Here is a 14,028-nt window from a genome sequence, read left to right as displayed (position 1 = left end):
TACAGGCGTTTGGTATAATAATAAGCAATGCATCAAGGTGCATATTAGTTCCTAAGCTCTTCTCCAGGCAATAGTCTTCCGCGCTTCATCGGATTTTCGCTTGATAAATTCTACGACCTCATCACCCCAGACTTCGCGCACATCCCTGTCCCCAATCAAGCACTCTTTGGTATGCTTCTCTGCGTCCTTGTTCCCCATCACCACAAGGTTGTCAGCGGATAAATCTTGGTTCTTTTGCCATCTGATGACATTTGCCTTCTGAAGCACTTCGAAAGGCGGCAAACTTGATCGACCGTGGTAAAGCTCCTCAAAGACAAATCCAATATCTTCAAGAGAAATTGGCAACTTGCCCTGCAATTTTTCGCCCTTGACCTTTGTTTCTCGATCGGACAGACCCCTTTCGAGGGATTGGTATACCCTCTTTCGGTTTTTGATCTCCATGTAATCTGTCAAGGGCTTGCCAGCGAGGTCAAGAAGGATATAGGTGGCAATGTTCAAACCAAAGATGGCTGGCAAGGGACCAAGCACAGGCATAATTCGCACTCGGAAATCGTCAAATGCTTGCAGTTCCTTGACCGCGCCTCGCTTGAATTCCTCTTCATCCAATGGAAGAAGCTTGACTTCGGAGGGGGTCTCAGTGGAATAGACCACACTTTTTGGATTACTTAGTTTAGGTGGCAAAAATGACATATAAGTGTGTAGTACTTACGGGATACCGGAGGAGATGCCAGCCATTCTCAGCCTTCGCCTCACGCTCCTAGCAAGAGGATCTTCGTACGTCGACGAGATGTCCCTATTTGCCGTCAGACTCACAGCTTATCCCATAGGCTGACAAAGACTCACGCGATCTGTACTCTTGTAGGGTCCTTTTTAGCACCCGAACCCATACTGGAAAATACCTTGATTCCTTGCTCGTGGCAGTGTGCGAGAAGGTCAGCCTTGGTGTCGATGTTGTCGATTGCATCCACGACCCAGTCGGCACCCTCAAGCCATTTTTCCCCTTCGCCTTTCCGCCACAATCCAATTTCTACCTCAATCCTGCCTTGTGGTTAGAGCGGAGACATGAATGGTAGAGATTCGGATGTAACATACCGAGCCCAGGGAGCAATCTTTTTAAGATATTTTTGCATGGCAATAACTTTCGGGGTGCCTACATCCTCGAGGGTGGCACAAGCATGTCTATTGAGAGAAGAAAGGGTTGCGAGATCAAACTATTTGTATGGATAAGCTTTTTGCACAAGAATTCGGAGATTCTTTACGTACATCGATAAGGAGAATACGGCCAACACCACTACATATATTGTTAGCTATTTTTGACACTAAACACGAAATAATAACTGAAACACAAAATACTAACCTTCTTAACAGCATTAAAGCACACCAACTTCCAACTCCACCACATCCAACAACCACGACATATGATTTCCTAACTAACCCCATGGACTCTTCTCCCAAGAAGTTGTAGTTCCTGGTAAGCTGTTCCCTGATCAATCCCTCATCAAACTCCTTCTCCCAGTTCTTCTCTTTTCTCACGATCCTCTCAATCTTCTCATCGGGGCTACTCATTCCACTGCCCTCATGACTCCTCTCCCATTCTTCGACGTCCTGTCCGACTTGGCGTTTAAGCCGCTCAGTCCGGGCCTCACGACGAAGTGCCTGGAAAGATAAGATGATAGATGTTGTGCCGAGGGCAGCGGCGAGGGCTGTGAGGATAAGAGACTGGCGGTGGGATATGTCCGGCAGTGAGATGGTCATGTTGATAGGTGTTTATGAGCCTGGAGTTTGCGAAAGATGGCAAATTGAAGTGATAATCGTTGCGCCGCCTACGTATGAACAATTACTCCTGGTTTCGGCAGAAAAACAAAAAGGAGGATTTCTCTGGTGTCGTCATCAATTTCTGCGGAAGTGAGATAATAAAATAAATAAATAACCAGCCCGCTGGCAGGCGGCCTTCCCCGCTTCGGCCTTTTAAACCGGCTATTATTATAGACGAAACAATCCGGTTCTGTCATCCAGAAACGCCATCTGACCATTTGTTGGAGAGCATTTATTACGCATCTTCTCAACGAGTTTGGAGCTTAAGATATCCATCCGCTCTTTTGTTTGCATGTCAGACCTGCCGGAAGAAGAAGAAATGGGTCCAGTAACTCCTGCAATGAAACGCTTTCTCTCTGCAAAGCGGTACGCTGTCATCGGCAAGGTGCTTAGTGATCGTTCAAGATGGGATAACAAGGTGAGCAGATTTATCTCATTATTCATCGGCGTAACATGCTGAACATGGTGATAGGTTCTTAGATGGTGAGCTCCCAGTAATATTATGCTTCAGAATCAAATAGCCAATGCTGTAATGCAAGGTATCAAACCCATAAATACCCCGTTACCCCAGTTCGACCTGACAATCCATCTTCCGAAGCCATCGAAGGGCTAGACGTCCTTACTGACCCGGTAAGTGATGATACCCAAATTATACCATAATACTCATGCTCCTATGTACCCGCCCAGCTTGCCATCCCTTCCCTCCCGTCCACATCTGTCTCCATCATCATCCACCCCTCAAAGTCACTCGGTATCCTTCAGAAACTCTTCTCTAATCCATCAAAGGCACCCTACAGTGTATGGTTCCAACCGGGGGCTGATGATGAGAGTATCTGGAAGTGGGTAAAAGAGAAAGGTCTGGAGGATAAGGTGATTGGTCATGGGGCATGTATGTTGAGAGATGGGAATGGAGTGTTGGCTGCCATTCAAGAGGATAAGGGCAAACTGTAAAATGTGAAAGGTGTATTATGAAGTCATTTTGTTTCTCCTTGGACTATTGCCAGCCTCCGCTATAGTTTACTTAGCAAACAGTCCGAGTAGCTTCTTTTCCACTTCAAACTCTGTTGCATTCAACATTCAACTGAGAGCTTATATGAAGTTTCGTCTCCGCCCGCCGTTAGGACCCATGATCACAATCGGGAGGCACAAGCCGAGTATTACCAAAGGACTGGGAACAGAAATCGATGAAGAAGACGAAGACTGAGAACAGCTGATAAATGACCAAAATTCAAATGAAGCCCCCCAAGTTAAACTCAATCGCCGCACAATATCCCGCGACGACCTCCGACTCATGGGTAACCCCCTGAGGGAACCAAACAAACACAAAATGTGGTCTGTCCAACGCAACATTTCATCTTCATCATCGACTCAAACGATGAAACATGAAACGTCTCGATTTAGCTGAGGGATGTCGCCTATGACGCCTTGACATGCATTAAAAGAGCGGATACGCAGGGGGCTATGGCCGGATGCGGAGATTAATAACGTTATATACCTGGAAAAAAGGCTGCGACCAAGACGCAGGGCCGAGGGTTTCATACGTAGCTCGTCAACAAGACCTGGAACATGGTCAGATGCACCGATGTATGCATGGCCTAGGAGAAGATCGGAGTCGGTTTGCGTAGGGCTGTGTCATCGCTATGCATTTATTCTCTTTCACATCTTTTCATCTGTTTTCTTTGCAACTTGAGCTAACTCAAGGATCCACCAGCAGCCACAAGCCGAATACCGGTCGACAGTAGCCATCAGTCCATCTCAAACATTGTCCATCACTCAACATTACCGAAAATTATCCACGTCGCTGAGCGATTCCTTCAAATCACTTTTTTTCCATTCAAACAGCTCCCTCTTTTGCAAACAACTATCATTTCTATCATCACCCGTAGCACACCACTGCTACGCCACTCCTTGTTGACAGTTACGACTCTCCTTTGGACATCCGCAACGGATTATGTCTGGATAACGTGAGTAATCACTTCCCTTCCTTTGAAAACACCGGCAAACATCCCTTTTGCTGTCTATCCACAACCCGAGAAGTCACGATGAGGAGTCAGGCGGTCATGGACAGCGCTGACAGTGTTCTCTTGCTAGTCGGTAGTCTGCTTGCTACACATAAAAAAAAGCATACGCATCTGGGCGAGCTCCACAACAAACCAATCAGAGCGAGCCCAAAAGCGTCCCAAAAGCGTCAAGTCAACTTCAAAGCAAAAGTATCAGACCGGTTCAATATCCTGGGAACTTTTCCAAAGGACGTTCTGGTTGGGGAGGCATTGCTGGAAGTGTGGTTTGTGGGGGTAATAGCTTCGTGAGTACTGCAGACTTTTTGCCAAATTTCTTCACCTTCCTCCTCTCCAGGTGGCTAAAAGAGTCAGAACGATGCTGACATCCGTCCTCCAGCAAGTTATCTGTTCCACTTCTAACATAGTACAAACTACATCCTCTCCCTCGTATCCATTCCTCTGCATACTATGGTCTTCTCCTTGCCGCAATTTTTACCAGAGGTTTTCTCCTTCGTCGACACCTCTCCCCCTGTCATATACCCCGCCCCAAAGCACAATGCCCTTACAAGGGGTCGTTTCAGATCCTCTTCATCCTTAAAAACACCTACAAAAGACCCTCCTCGCCCTCCTGTACCCGCCTTCCCGAAATTACAACGTCGAAGCTCCAGACATTCCATTTCAGTTGCCAAACCTTCCAGCAGCAAAGAGCTTGGAACTTTGGCAGCAAGCATGTCAGCTCTTGACTTGAATGCAACTTTGGAGCCCTTGCCAGGAGGGGGACTTGAAGAAAGGAGAAAGTCTGTGGAGCATGCAAACAACCAATTACCAGCAAGATCCAGACACAGACGGTCTCAAAGTGCCGTACCGTTGCCCGCCAAATCTCTCCTCTCTACGTCATTTTCGGGTGAGCCGGGACCTCGAAACCGTCTTCAAGAATTTTCAAGGAATCCCTTGACCTCCGCCAGTGCGACAAGTTTACCTACTTTAGCAGAACTGGAGCTACCGGGGGAGGATCTAGGCGTTAGCGCCAGTGGGCCGGTGATAAGTGGGGACAGGATATCTATGCCCCCGTCTCCTATTGTCAGGCCGAGGAACAGGCTGAGTAGAGGGGCTAGTATCATCTCCACAGGATCTATGTCTAGCCCTCCATCTCCTAACATGCTGATGGTTTCAACATTCTCCGATTGTGATGCTCGGTCAAGGTCACTCGTACCGCCTCCGCAACCCGCCTCTACGTCCCAAGCACAGGCAGCCTGCGCTTCTATGCCTCCTCCCCCGCTTCGCCCCCATCCAGACTCTATTACCTACTCCCCTTCAGGTCGTTTGAATCGCCCGATCCCTTCTAGAACCCATTCGTTCCGAGATGCTACTCCTAGTGGTTTGCACAGACCATGCCATCAACGTCGAGCTTCAGTGGACAGCGTGGCATCAGTAGAGCTATCAGACGTGGCAGTGATGGCCACTTGGAGTTTCCCTGCTTCTCCTAGTCCTGAAAAGCAACCTCGTCCTGCATCTAGCGGGGGACTGAATCAGGATCATCGCAAAGATATAAATCCCGGGCAGTCTACCAGGCTGCGGGAAAGGCTGAAGAGTCTGTCAGGGCTTGATACAAGCTGTGGTACAAGTAATAATGACGGTCCACTCTCAAACAGCAGTGGGAAGACAAGTGCAAGTACTGCCGAGAGCACTGAAACGGTCATCAGAGCCTCAAGACCGCTGCCATCGTACCTTACAGGTCGCCATCATCATACTTATTCATCGCCAAACCTGACATTCTCTACGCCGTCAGCGACTGGCTCCCCCGGCTCCATGGGTCACCCTCCTAATTCCCTTTTGCCAACACCACGCCCGCAGCGGCGGACTACTACAACACGGTTGCGCAAGCCTAATCCACTTTCTATGTTTTCAGGTCATTCGGCATCTACTGCCACTCTTCAAAGAGCAAGTAGCACCTGTGGGAAGGGGGAACTGAGCTCTTCGCCTGGGAGCATGATATCCGACACCACGACTTGTCCAAGTCCGACTTCATCAGTACGTTCTTTACCCGCGGGTCCGGCTATCACTGTACATCTCGACGGGGAGAATAGCGAAAAGGACGGGGAGAGCACATGGTGGCCTGTGATGCCTAGCCTTAGAGGGCGATCAAAATCGAGAGTTAGCGGGAAAAGCGTTACAAGTGAAGTGGAATCTTTGGATGGAAAACAACTCAAAGGTGAAACACAAGAAAGGTCAGAAGAGGACGGATTTGGTTTGGATATGGATGATCAAGAGGAAGAGTATATCGACATGGATCATATGTAATAGTACGGATACCCGCAAGCAAGTGTTTAGATTTAGTAAAATGTTGTAATATGCTGGCTACTTGAGTGACGATCAACAGAATGAATGATTTTGATGACACTGTGAAAGAAGTGAAGTGATATGGGGTTAATTGGACGACGAGGATATGGTTGGCAGATCTGCGCAAAAGTTTCAGAAGGCATTCAAAACAATCCTCTTATTTCCCGGGCCCCCTACTGGCCCCAAACTCTTTATTATTCTCTTCAATGTTCCTTCTCAAACTGAATCGTATGCTTCCGTTGGTGGTCCGACACCATCCTCGGAAACAGCATGAGCAGTTCGTTGTCGAAATCCCAGTACCAATCGTCACTTCGGTGTTCGTCCTTTTCTGGAGTTGGGATATACAAACAATTACTCGAATATTGAAGCAGCAGACATCTTCTGAATCCTTATCATTGTTTTGAGGTACCAGTATCCAAGGGAATGAAGACCTGTCATGCTGGCGTTATATCCATGAGAGGTATTCACATAAGTTAAATTCACATGATCATAAAAAAAAAAAAACCTTCATTTTGAACGACTAGCTGTCTGAGGGCAGAAGCGACAACTTAAGTGGCTGTATCCGAATGAAGTTTCTGGAAAGTTGGATGGGATATTAGGAAAGTTGGTACGATATGTTTTTTTCTTCCTGACGGACAGAAAACAACTCATTGGATGTATAGAGGTTTAATTGAGAAGAGTGATCCAGTGTGATGCGAGTGGAATCGAAGCAATGGCACACGATCGGGAACGAGGAAGTTCATCACACGCCGACAGCTGTTGGCACGAATGAGCACTTCCAAACATTGATAAATTGAGGCTGTATACTGTGAAAGACGACTAGCGATTATCTCAATCCACAAGGCATATGCATACATGAGTATAATGTAATTGCTTATCTTACAGCGGTGAACTACCCTTCCAATTCACCCCTCTTCAAGGCCTCTTGGTCAACCTCCTCGTCATCACTCTCAATCTCCTCGACTCCGGTTTCAACACCTTCCTTCTGAGTCTTTTGACCCTCCTTTCGCTTGCTCTCCTGCTCAAGTACCAAGGCAGTGGCTTCTGCCGGGATAATGCCCTTAGTGCTAAATTGAATGTCAGCATGAATCATTGCGGCGAAGATGGAATCACTGCGGCGAAGATGGATGAAGTGACATACTTGAGGTAACCGAGAGAATCGTTCTTGATGTTGTCCATCATTTGGATCCACTTGTGGAAACTATCCATTCATCAGCATTGAAACAGTCATACCATGCAAGCTTTTGGCTCACACGTTCTTCTCTAACTCCTCCTTCCTCAGCATTTCATAGATCCACTTCACCTTGAAAGCATAGATCTCATCCGCATACAGACCAAAGTTTACCGGATCCCTGTCTTCGGTGATGCCATTCAACTTCTGGGTGATCCTGTCGTTGTAAACGCCAAACTGAGGAGCCTCGAGCAAGAGACCGAGAGGGGGGGCTTTGGGAATGTGAATTTTCTTGGGACCAAATGTCTCGGGGAGGAGAGAGGGAGGAGAACCAGTTCGGCAGGCGAGCATCGCCATGGAGATCATTTTTCGCTGTGGCACCATGAGCTGATAATGTCTACTGGTATAAATATAGTACACTTACGATTTGATGAAGCATGAAACTTTGTCCGTGGATTTGAACGGAAATCCATTCAATCTCTCCATACACCTTGGGTTCCTTCACCTCAAGCTTGATCATAAACCTCTTGACTGCTCGGTCATTAAAAGGCTTGCCAACAGTGTAGTTGTAGAAGTTGCTGACATTCCCTCAGTTCTGGCCAGTTGTATCTGTTCTACACGAACACTCACTGAGTACCCTTGTACTGGGCAATGATGTCTCTGAACCGGCCCAAAGTCTTTTCATCCACTCTCCACTTTCTTTTTCTCTCGTACTCTCCTCGAACCTTGGGGTCGACTTCGCCTTCGTCAGAAGTGGGCATAGGGAGTCTAGCGTCGGCAAAGGAGCAAGGACCCTCACCGACGATTTCTCGCCAGTCGGGAGAGGATAAGTCGAGATGCTTGGCAAGAGAGTCATCTTTGTGGGGAGGTATGAGGCAGTATGACGGAAGGAGGTACTCGTATATACGAGAGTCGGCCGCCCTTTACCAGGGCCATCATCAGCCGTAATCCATGGTACAGTCACAGGTAGCGAAGACTCACGTTCGGGCGTTGAAGGACTTGACGGTTCTGACCCAGCCCCACATCCTAATTTGGTCTGGTAAGAAAGTGTTGACATACTCGGCGACATCTTTGAAGCCTTCGGGAAGAGGCGGTTCTGTGATCATTTTGATGGAGATAACATTACCGGCGGCGTGAACGCCAGCATCCGTTCGAGCAGCTCGAGCAATGTCGACCTTGCGCGCATCGATAGCATTGTCGGCAGAGACAGCGCCAGCTTTGACAAGAGCAGCAAAGACTTCGCCCTCAATAGTTCGGTCAGTGTGGTCTTGTCTACAATAATGTAAGGATTGGCAAATGGGCGGTCAGAGACAATGAAAAAAGCGCACATTTGCATACCCTGGTATCCAGTACCGCAGTAGCTGTATTCGCATTAGTCATAAAGCTGCTACCACGCCCAGAACGTTGCAAGACCCACCCAATCAACACAGCACACCTCCTCTTGGGCAACCGTTTTTCGCCATTGGTCTTCTCGCTGGGTTCCCAAGCTCGTTGAGCCCTCGGGTCCTTGGCATCTCGTTTCTCTTTCTTCTCTTTACGAGCCTGGCCTTCATTTCCTCTCTTCCCTCTCCGTCCTTTGCCACCTTGAGTTTCTTCTTCGACATTGAACATTGCTTCTTCGGCATCAACTTGGACTGCAGCAGGTACCGGTGCCGGTTCGATATGGGGTCTTTTGGCCTCTGGTACCATTGCCTGCTGCGGAGATGGCGATCTGGGCCTCTTCATGGGTTCTGTGTGTTCCATTATGCGTTTTAAAGCTGGCTGCCTGAGTATATTGCTAAGAAATGCTGTTATGCGTGGGATCATACCACGAACTTGGTGAGAACAACACGCCGAATATGCGATCCGAATTTCTGCAACAAAAAATAAATTAACTTAAAAATCCACGTGGTTCGAAACGCGTCGGTCGTCAACAGAACTCTCACAAGCAGCTCTGTTGCTTTTCCCTTGTTTACTCGATTTCCACAGCCGTTTCGGTAAGCCTGCAAACACCTATACCTACAGCAATAGGTGCTTTCCGGCATCTTAATCGGATCCCCCGCCTACGGAAAGTATACTCCGGCCTTTTCGACCACTTTCGCGGCTCGTGCATAGCTGACAGGTAACTATTTCGGGTCGTGTGTTTATATTGCGTACCACGTGAGCTATAATGGCTGATCAGCCTGTAGATATACCCTGTATCGCATTAAATGTCGCGCTTACCTCAACTCTCAACTCCTGGACGTCCTTCACCAACAACAGGTATCCCAACGCCTACTGCTCGTCGTCCGCGATCATCTCTCGGTCCAGGCCAATCCGGCACAGCTGTTTCAGATGATCTCATGGATAGAGCCTTCCAAGAAGCTTTGAGGAATCGACCACCAAGCAGTCTCCGGAGCAATGGCTCTCCCAATGAACTTTCAGAAAGCACAACATCAACATCACATCTCGCTGCACCCCCTACGGCATATGGTCTTGCTGCACCTCGAACTCCAGGGATCCGCCCTCGTACTCCTTCGGCCCTTGGGTTAGGTGCGCCCGTTACACCTTCTGCAGCAAGCAGGAGTGTATCTCGAGCCGGACTTGGTGTCCGTTCATCCCTGTCGACTTCCACAACAACTCCCTTTACCCCCCGCCGGACGTCACTTGCTTCTTCGACCATATCTTCTACTCCATTCGCTCGCCGGTCAGAGTCAAGAGCGTCGGAGAGAGAACCAACTTCTGCAAAGTGGGTACCTACAGTTGGAGAAAGAGTGAGAATCAGTAGTATGGGATATGAGGGTGTTCTACGGTTTTACGGCACGACCGAATTCAAGGAGGGTATATGGGCTGGCGTAGAGCTTGAGGGAGGTTTTAAGGGAAAAGGGAAGAATGACGGTACTGTTGAAGGGTATGGAATATTTTCTGGAATGAGTTTACCCAGCTGCTGACTTTCCACAGAGTTCAATACTTTTCTTGCCCACCCAAATGCGGTATTTTTGTTACCGCCGTCAAGTTATCACCACCCACTACCGGTACTTCTAGACCCGCTTCAGTTGCCTCATCTCACCGTTCAACAGCCTCATATTCTCTGTCTGGACGCGCCACCCCTTCCGTCTCTGGACGTGCTACTCCATCCATCTCTGGTCGAGCGACCCCTTCTCGTCCACCGTCAGTCACCCCCGGTCGCGTAACACGCACAGTCTCTACAGCTCATCGTACACGTCCAAGCATATCCGGCGCTGACGATGAAACGCTTCCAGCTCGTACCGCCCTTGGTAACAGCACAAACGCGAATAACGGCATCGACTCGCGGATCACTGCTGGCTCGCGCGCCAGCAGATACATCGGTATGACTGCCAAACAACTTGACAATGCCCGTGCTGTAACCACAGCGCCAGCATCAAAGCTCGCTGCTAGCACTTCTACTGTCAATGGCCAAACACCCAGGGTTTCCCGTGTATCTATGGGAATGGGTGGTACACCTGCCCGATCTCGGCAAAGTATGGGTGGGCTTGTTACTCCTCGTGTACGACCTCGAGCAAGTGGAATAGGAGACATGCCTCCGCCGCCTAGTCCAGGTAATATCAATCGCGTCCTGACTGCGAGACAAATAGAAGCGCTCGAAGAGGAGATTCGTGAACTGAAGAGGCGGAATGGGGAACTGGAGGAGGACTTAAAAAGGATGCCCGAGCTACGGGATGAAGACGTTACTGAGATGGAGACGTTGAGACAAGAGACGGAGCGATCAAAACAGGAGTTGGAATTTTTGAAGACCCAGCTCGAGACGTCTGATACCAACGCCACCGATGCGGTCAGGATTCTTGAAGAACTGCAAGCGGAACATACCGCTCAACAAGAGGAACTTGAAGCGAAGCTTAGAGAGATTGGGGACCTCAAAAAAGAGTTGAAACTTGCAAATGAGAGGGCAGAGGAGGAACTGGCTGCGGGCGCCGAAGCTAGAAAGGATGAAGTTCAAAAGATGCTAGAAAGGGCCCAAACAGCAGAAGCCGAAGTGAACTCGATGCAGGTGCTCGTGGACGACCTCACGGACGCCGGGCGACAGATGATATCACTCAATGAGACCAAGCAGTTTGAGCTCGAAGAGCGAATTCGAGAGCTTGAGGATAAGAATCGATCCCTCGATGAGAAACTTCAAAAAGCTCGTGAAGAGCAAGAAAAGGCCCTCTTGCCTCCTTCCCCTTCTAGTCGTCAACGTGAGGCAGCCACAGCGGCTGAAATCGACAATGAAACACTCAATGCGCAAGTCAAGCATCTTCAGAACAAACTGAATCTTTTGGAAGAAGAACTTGAAGAAGCAAGGGCGCAGGCAGAGACTGACGCGGAGACTTGGAAGGGTAAGTTGAACCGAGCCAAGGACGGAGAAAAGGCTGCCAAAGAGGAAATCGTTGCATTGAAACTCGAGATCAAGGAATTGAAGGAACAGGCGAATGGAGCTCGAGGGAAGATTGGAGAACTGGAAGGTGCTCTCAAGGAAAATCAAGCCGCCCTCGAAGGTGCCAGGGCAGAGATTGAGAGTCTTCGGACTGAGGCAGCTGTAAGCAAAGCACTGATCGTGCAGTCGAATGTCGAAGCTGATGGTTCTACAGGAAGCAGCAAGCTTGCGAACGACATTACAGGCCGCAAATGCCAACGAAAAGGCATTGTCCGTCGCTCAAGAAGAAATCAAGAAACTCAAAACAGAGCTTGCTGCTGCGACCAATGCCGAGGCCAAGGTCGTCTCCGATGCCAAGGACCAAATCAACGATTTGGAGGCCAAGATTGCTTCTCTCGAGGCCGAAATTACCACTGTGAGCCATTATATAAGGTCTTAAAACATACATGGGCTGACTGAATTCAACTCTAGCTCAAGCAAACTGCCGAAAGCAACATCGAAAACAATCTCCCTACTTCTCGGCCAAAACTTTCCAATTCATCGACTTCTTCGGAAGACGCCGAGAAAAAGCTTATTGGGTTCCAGCATATCGTCCAAGAGTTGTCTACTGAGAATGCTGATCTCAAGGAACAGTGCGAGAGCTTGAGGGAAGAGATTTCATTGATGAAAGAGGAGGTTAAATTGTTGGAGGAGGCTGCGGCGGATATTCCTGGTGTCCAAGGTAATCAGAAAGAGTTACTGGCGGCCAAGGCGACCATCAAAGATGTGCGTTCGACTTTACACAAATTTTGTTGAGTATACTAATTTTCATCCCATACAGCTTAACCGGGAAGTCGCTGAACTCGAAGCGCTCGTCGAGTCCAAGATCTACCGCGAAGACGAGCTCGAAACCCGTGCCGCCGAACTTGAACGAGAGATTGAGCGGTACAGATCATCTTCCAAGAGGTCCAAGGGCGAGCCTCCTTATTCTGCTGCGGTCACTACATTTTCACATGCTTCCGATGGTCAATCATCAAGTATCGCGATCGGAGGATCAAGAGGTACCGGAGAAGGTACGGAGAGATGTGAACTTTGTGAGGGACCTCATGATTTGGATGCTTGCCCTGTGTTTGCCGGGAACGTCTCGACGGAGGGAACTAAGAAGGGTGGCAGGTGGTGCGCCGATTGCGAAGTGAGTCAGCTGTTGCCAAAATATTACAATCAGTATTGACGAACAATCAACAGAGCAACGAGCATGACACATCAGAATGCCCTATGGCAGAAGACGTATTTTAATCTCATCTCTTGTTCCTACCATCAATTTTGAAAGATCCACGTTTATATTGAACGGACTTGTGCACTTTTTAGGGTTTAGCATATTGTAGAGTAGGGTTTCAATGCATTTTTAGTCTGGCTTGCCGCTGTTGAGCCGCTGCTTTCTCTCGTGCTGAAGCGATGGCGTGTCCGAACACGATATGCCGGTAAAAGGTACAATGCATTCAAAGCCCAAACCCCTCTGCAATGTCTGCTCCTATCCCATTGTTAATCCCAAGCTATTAAGGGAACGCCTAGTTGGTAAAAGCCCTGATGATCTTGGCGGTGATGTGGAGGAAGAAGATGGAGGCGATAAAAGAGATGGAAAGCACAATGACGACAAATGGGTCACTACAACATTGAGTAGAATTAGCAACCGAGAAATAATCCGATGACCCCAAGGGAATTTTGTAAAAGACGCACACTTTGAGACCAGCCTCCCCAGAGTCGGTATAGAGTTTGAGCATGGTGTTCGAAGAGCCACCGGCACCGGCTGAACGCGTTGAGCTGGGCCGAGCGGCTGCGGGAGCACGTCGTCTATTTTCGTTTTGGCGGTCAGGAATCATCGTCAACGGGCATTGCGGGTGTCAAGATATATTGTTTGGACATTGTCGGACAAGGATGGATGCGAGGAATAACAGCAAGTCACCGGTTACAGTCAGCATCTGCTCAACCGCTTCTTTTCTCCCACGTACCGAACAGCGTTAGCACCATGGGGCCTGGCAACAGCAAATGAAGAGGATTGTCCCGGAGTGGAGGGAGATGAGGGGCGCTTGGTGTCGGCCTACACAAAATCAAGTTGGATCAGCACCTATGGACCCGATATAGGAGTGGAGGAGGGCATAATGCTTCCAGCCGTAGAAAGGGGAGGAACGTACCATTTTTGCTGCTCTTTTTTCGTGCAGGTTCAAGAGGGGAATGAAAAGGTTATAAGGAAGGAAGCTGACGCGTTGAGGGCTGGACTGAATATAGTTGTTAGTATATAGCTGCTGCTGGATTGTACTGTATGCTCTCCAGATGATATCTGCCAGCCAGTGCCAGCGATACGTGATTCG

General features: G+C 48.7%; 6 protein-coding genes across 6 annotated transcripts; 3 read left to right on the top strand and 3 right to left on the bottom strand.

The window, feature by feature from the left end:
* Positions 1 to 51: 51 nt before the first annotated feature.
* On the bottom strand, positions 52 to 1,755 carry CNBN0840 (hypothetical protein; the record flags this gene model as incomplete). Its single annotated transcript, XM_766811.1, has 6 exons — positions 52 to 652; positions 710 to 793; positions 844 to 1,038; positions 1,093 to 1,211; positions 1,264 to 1,291; positions 1,358 to 1,755. 6 exons carry the CDS (start codon positions 1,753 to 1,755, stop codon positions 52 to 54), a joined length of 1,425 nt encoding a protein of 474 aa, XP_771904.1.
* Positions 1,756 to 2,134: 379 nt separating this feature from the next.
* CNBN0830 (hypothetical protein) lies at positions 2,135 to 2,766 on the top strand (the record flags this gene model as incomplete). Its single annotated transcript, XM_766810.1, has 4 exons — positions 2,135 to 2,233; positions 2,288 to 2,298; positions 2,355 to 2,445; positions 2,503 to 2,766. 4 exons carry the CDS (start codon positions 2,135 to 2,137, stop codon positions 2,764 to 2,766), a joined length of 465 nt encoding a protein of 154 aa, XP_771903.1.
* Positions 2,767 to 4,283: 1,517 nt separating this feature from the next.
* On the top strand, positions 4,284 to 6,116 carry CNBN0820 (hypothetical protein; the record flags this gene model as incomplete). Its single annotated transcript, XM_766809.1, has 2 exons — positions 4,284 to 4,719; positions 4,750 to 6,116. The coding sequence occupies 2 exons, from the start codon at positions 4,284 to 4,286 to the stop codon at positions 6,114 to 6,116; spliced, it is 1,803 nt and encodes a 600-aa protein (XP_771902.1).
* A 931-nt stretch (positions 6,117 to 7,047) lies between these two features.
* CNBN0810 (hypothetical protein) lies at positions 7,048 to 9,132 on the bottom strand (the record flags this gene model as incomplete). The annotated part of the gene is made up of 8 exons (XM_766808.1): positions 7,048 to 7,222; positions 7,297 to 7,356; positions 7,409 to 7,698; positions 7,751 to 7,904; positions 7,957 to 8,247; positions 8,308 to 8,598; positions 8,655 to 8,687; positions 8,744 to 9,132. The coding sequence occupies 8 exons, from the start codon at positions 9,130 to 9,132 to the stop codon at positions 7,048 to 7,050; spliced, it is 1,683 nt and encodes a 560-aa protein (XP_771901.1).
* Positions 9,133 to 9,515: 383 nt separating this feature from the next.
* Positions 9,516 to 12,955, top strand: CNBN0800 (hypothetical protein; the record flags this gene model as incomplete). The annotated part of the gene is made up of 6 exons (XM_766807.1): positions 9,516 to 10,195; positions 10,246 to 11,842; positions 11,895 to 12,095; positions 12,152 to 12,445; positions 12,501 to 12,851; positions 12,905 to 12,955. 6 exons carry the CDS (start codon positions 9,516 to 9,518, stop codon positions 12,953 to 12,955), a joined length of 3,174 nt encoding a protein of 1,057 aa, XP_771900.1.
* Positions 12,956 to 13,227: 272 nt separating this feature from the next.
* On the bottom strand, positions 13,228 to 13,854 carry CNBN0790 (hypothetical protein; the record flags this gene model as incomplete). The annotated part of the gene is made up of 4 exons (XM_766806.1): positions 13,228 to 13,324; positions 13,397 to 13,510; positions 13,669 to 13,757; positions 13,852 to 13,854. 4 exons carry the CDS (start codon positions 13,852 to 13,854, stop codon positions 13,228 to 13,230), a joined length of 303 nt encoding a protein of 100 aa, XP_771899.1.
* Between the last annotated feature and the right edge of the window lie 174 nt (positions 13,855 to 14,028).

The sequence above is a fragment of the Cryptococcus neoformans genome, chromosome 14, assembly GCF_000149385.1.
Source record: "Cryptococcus neoformans var. neoformans B-3501A chromosome 14, whole genome shotgun sequence".
NCBI classification, from domain to species: domain Eukaryota; kingdom Fungi; phylum Basidiomycota; class Tremellomycetes; order Tremellales; family Cryptococcaceae; genus Cryptococcus; species Cryptococcus deneoformans.
This window is presented reverse-complemented; position numbering and strand designations above follow the sequence as displayed.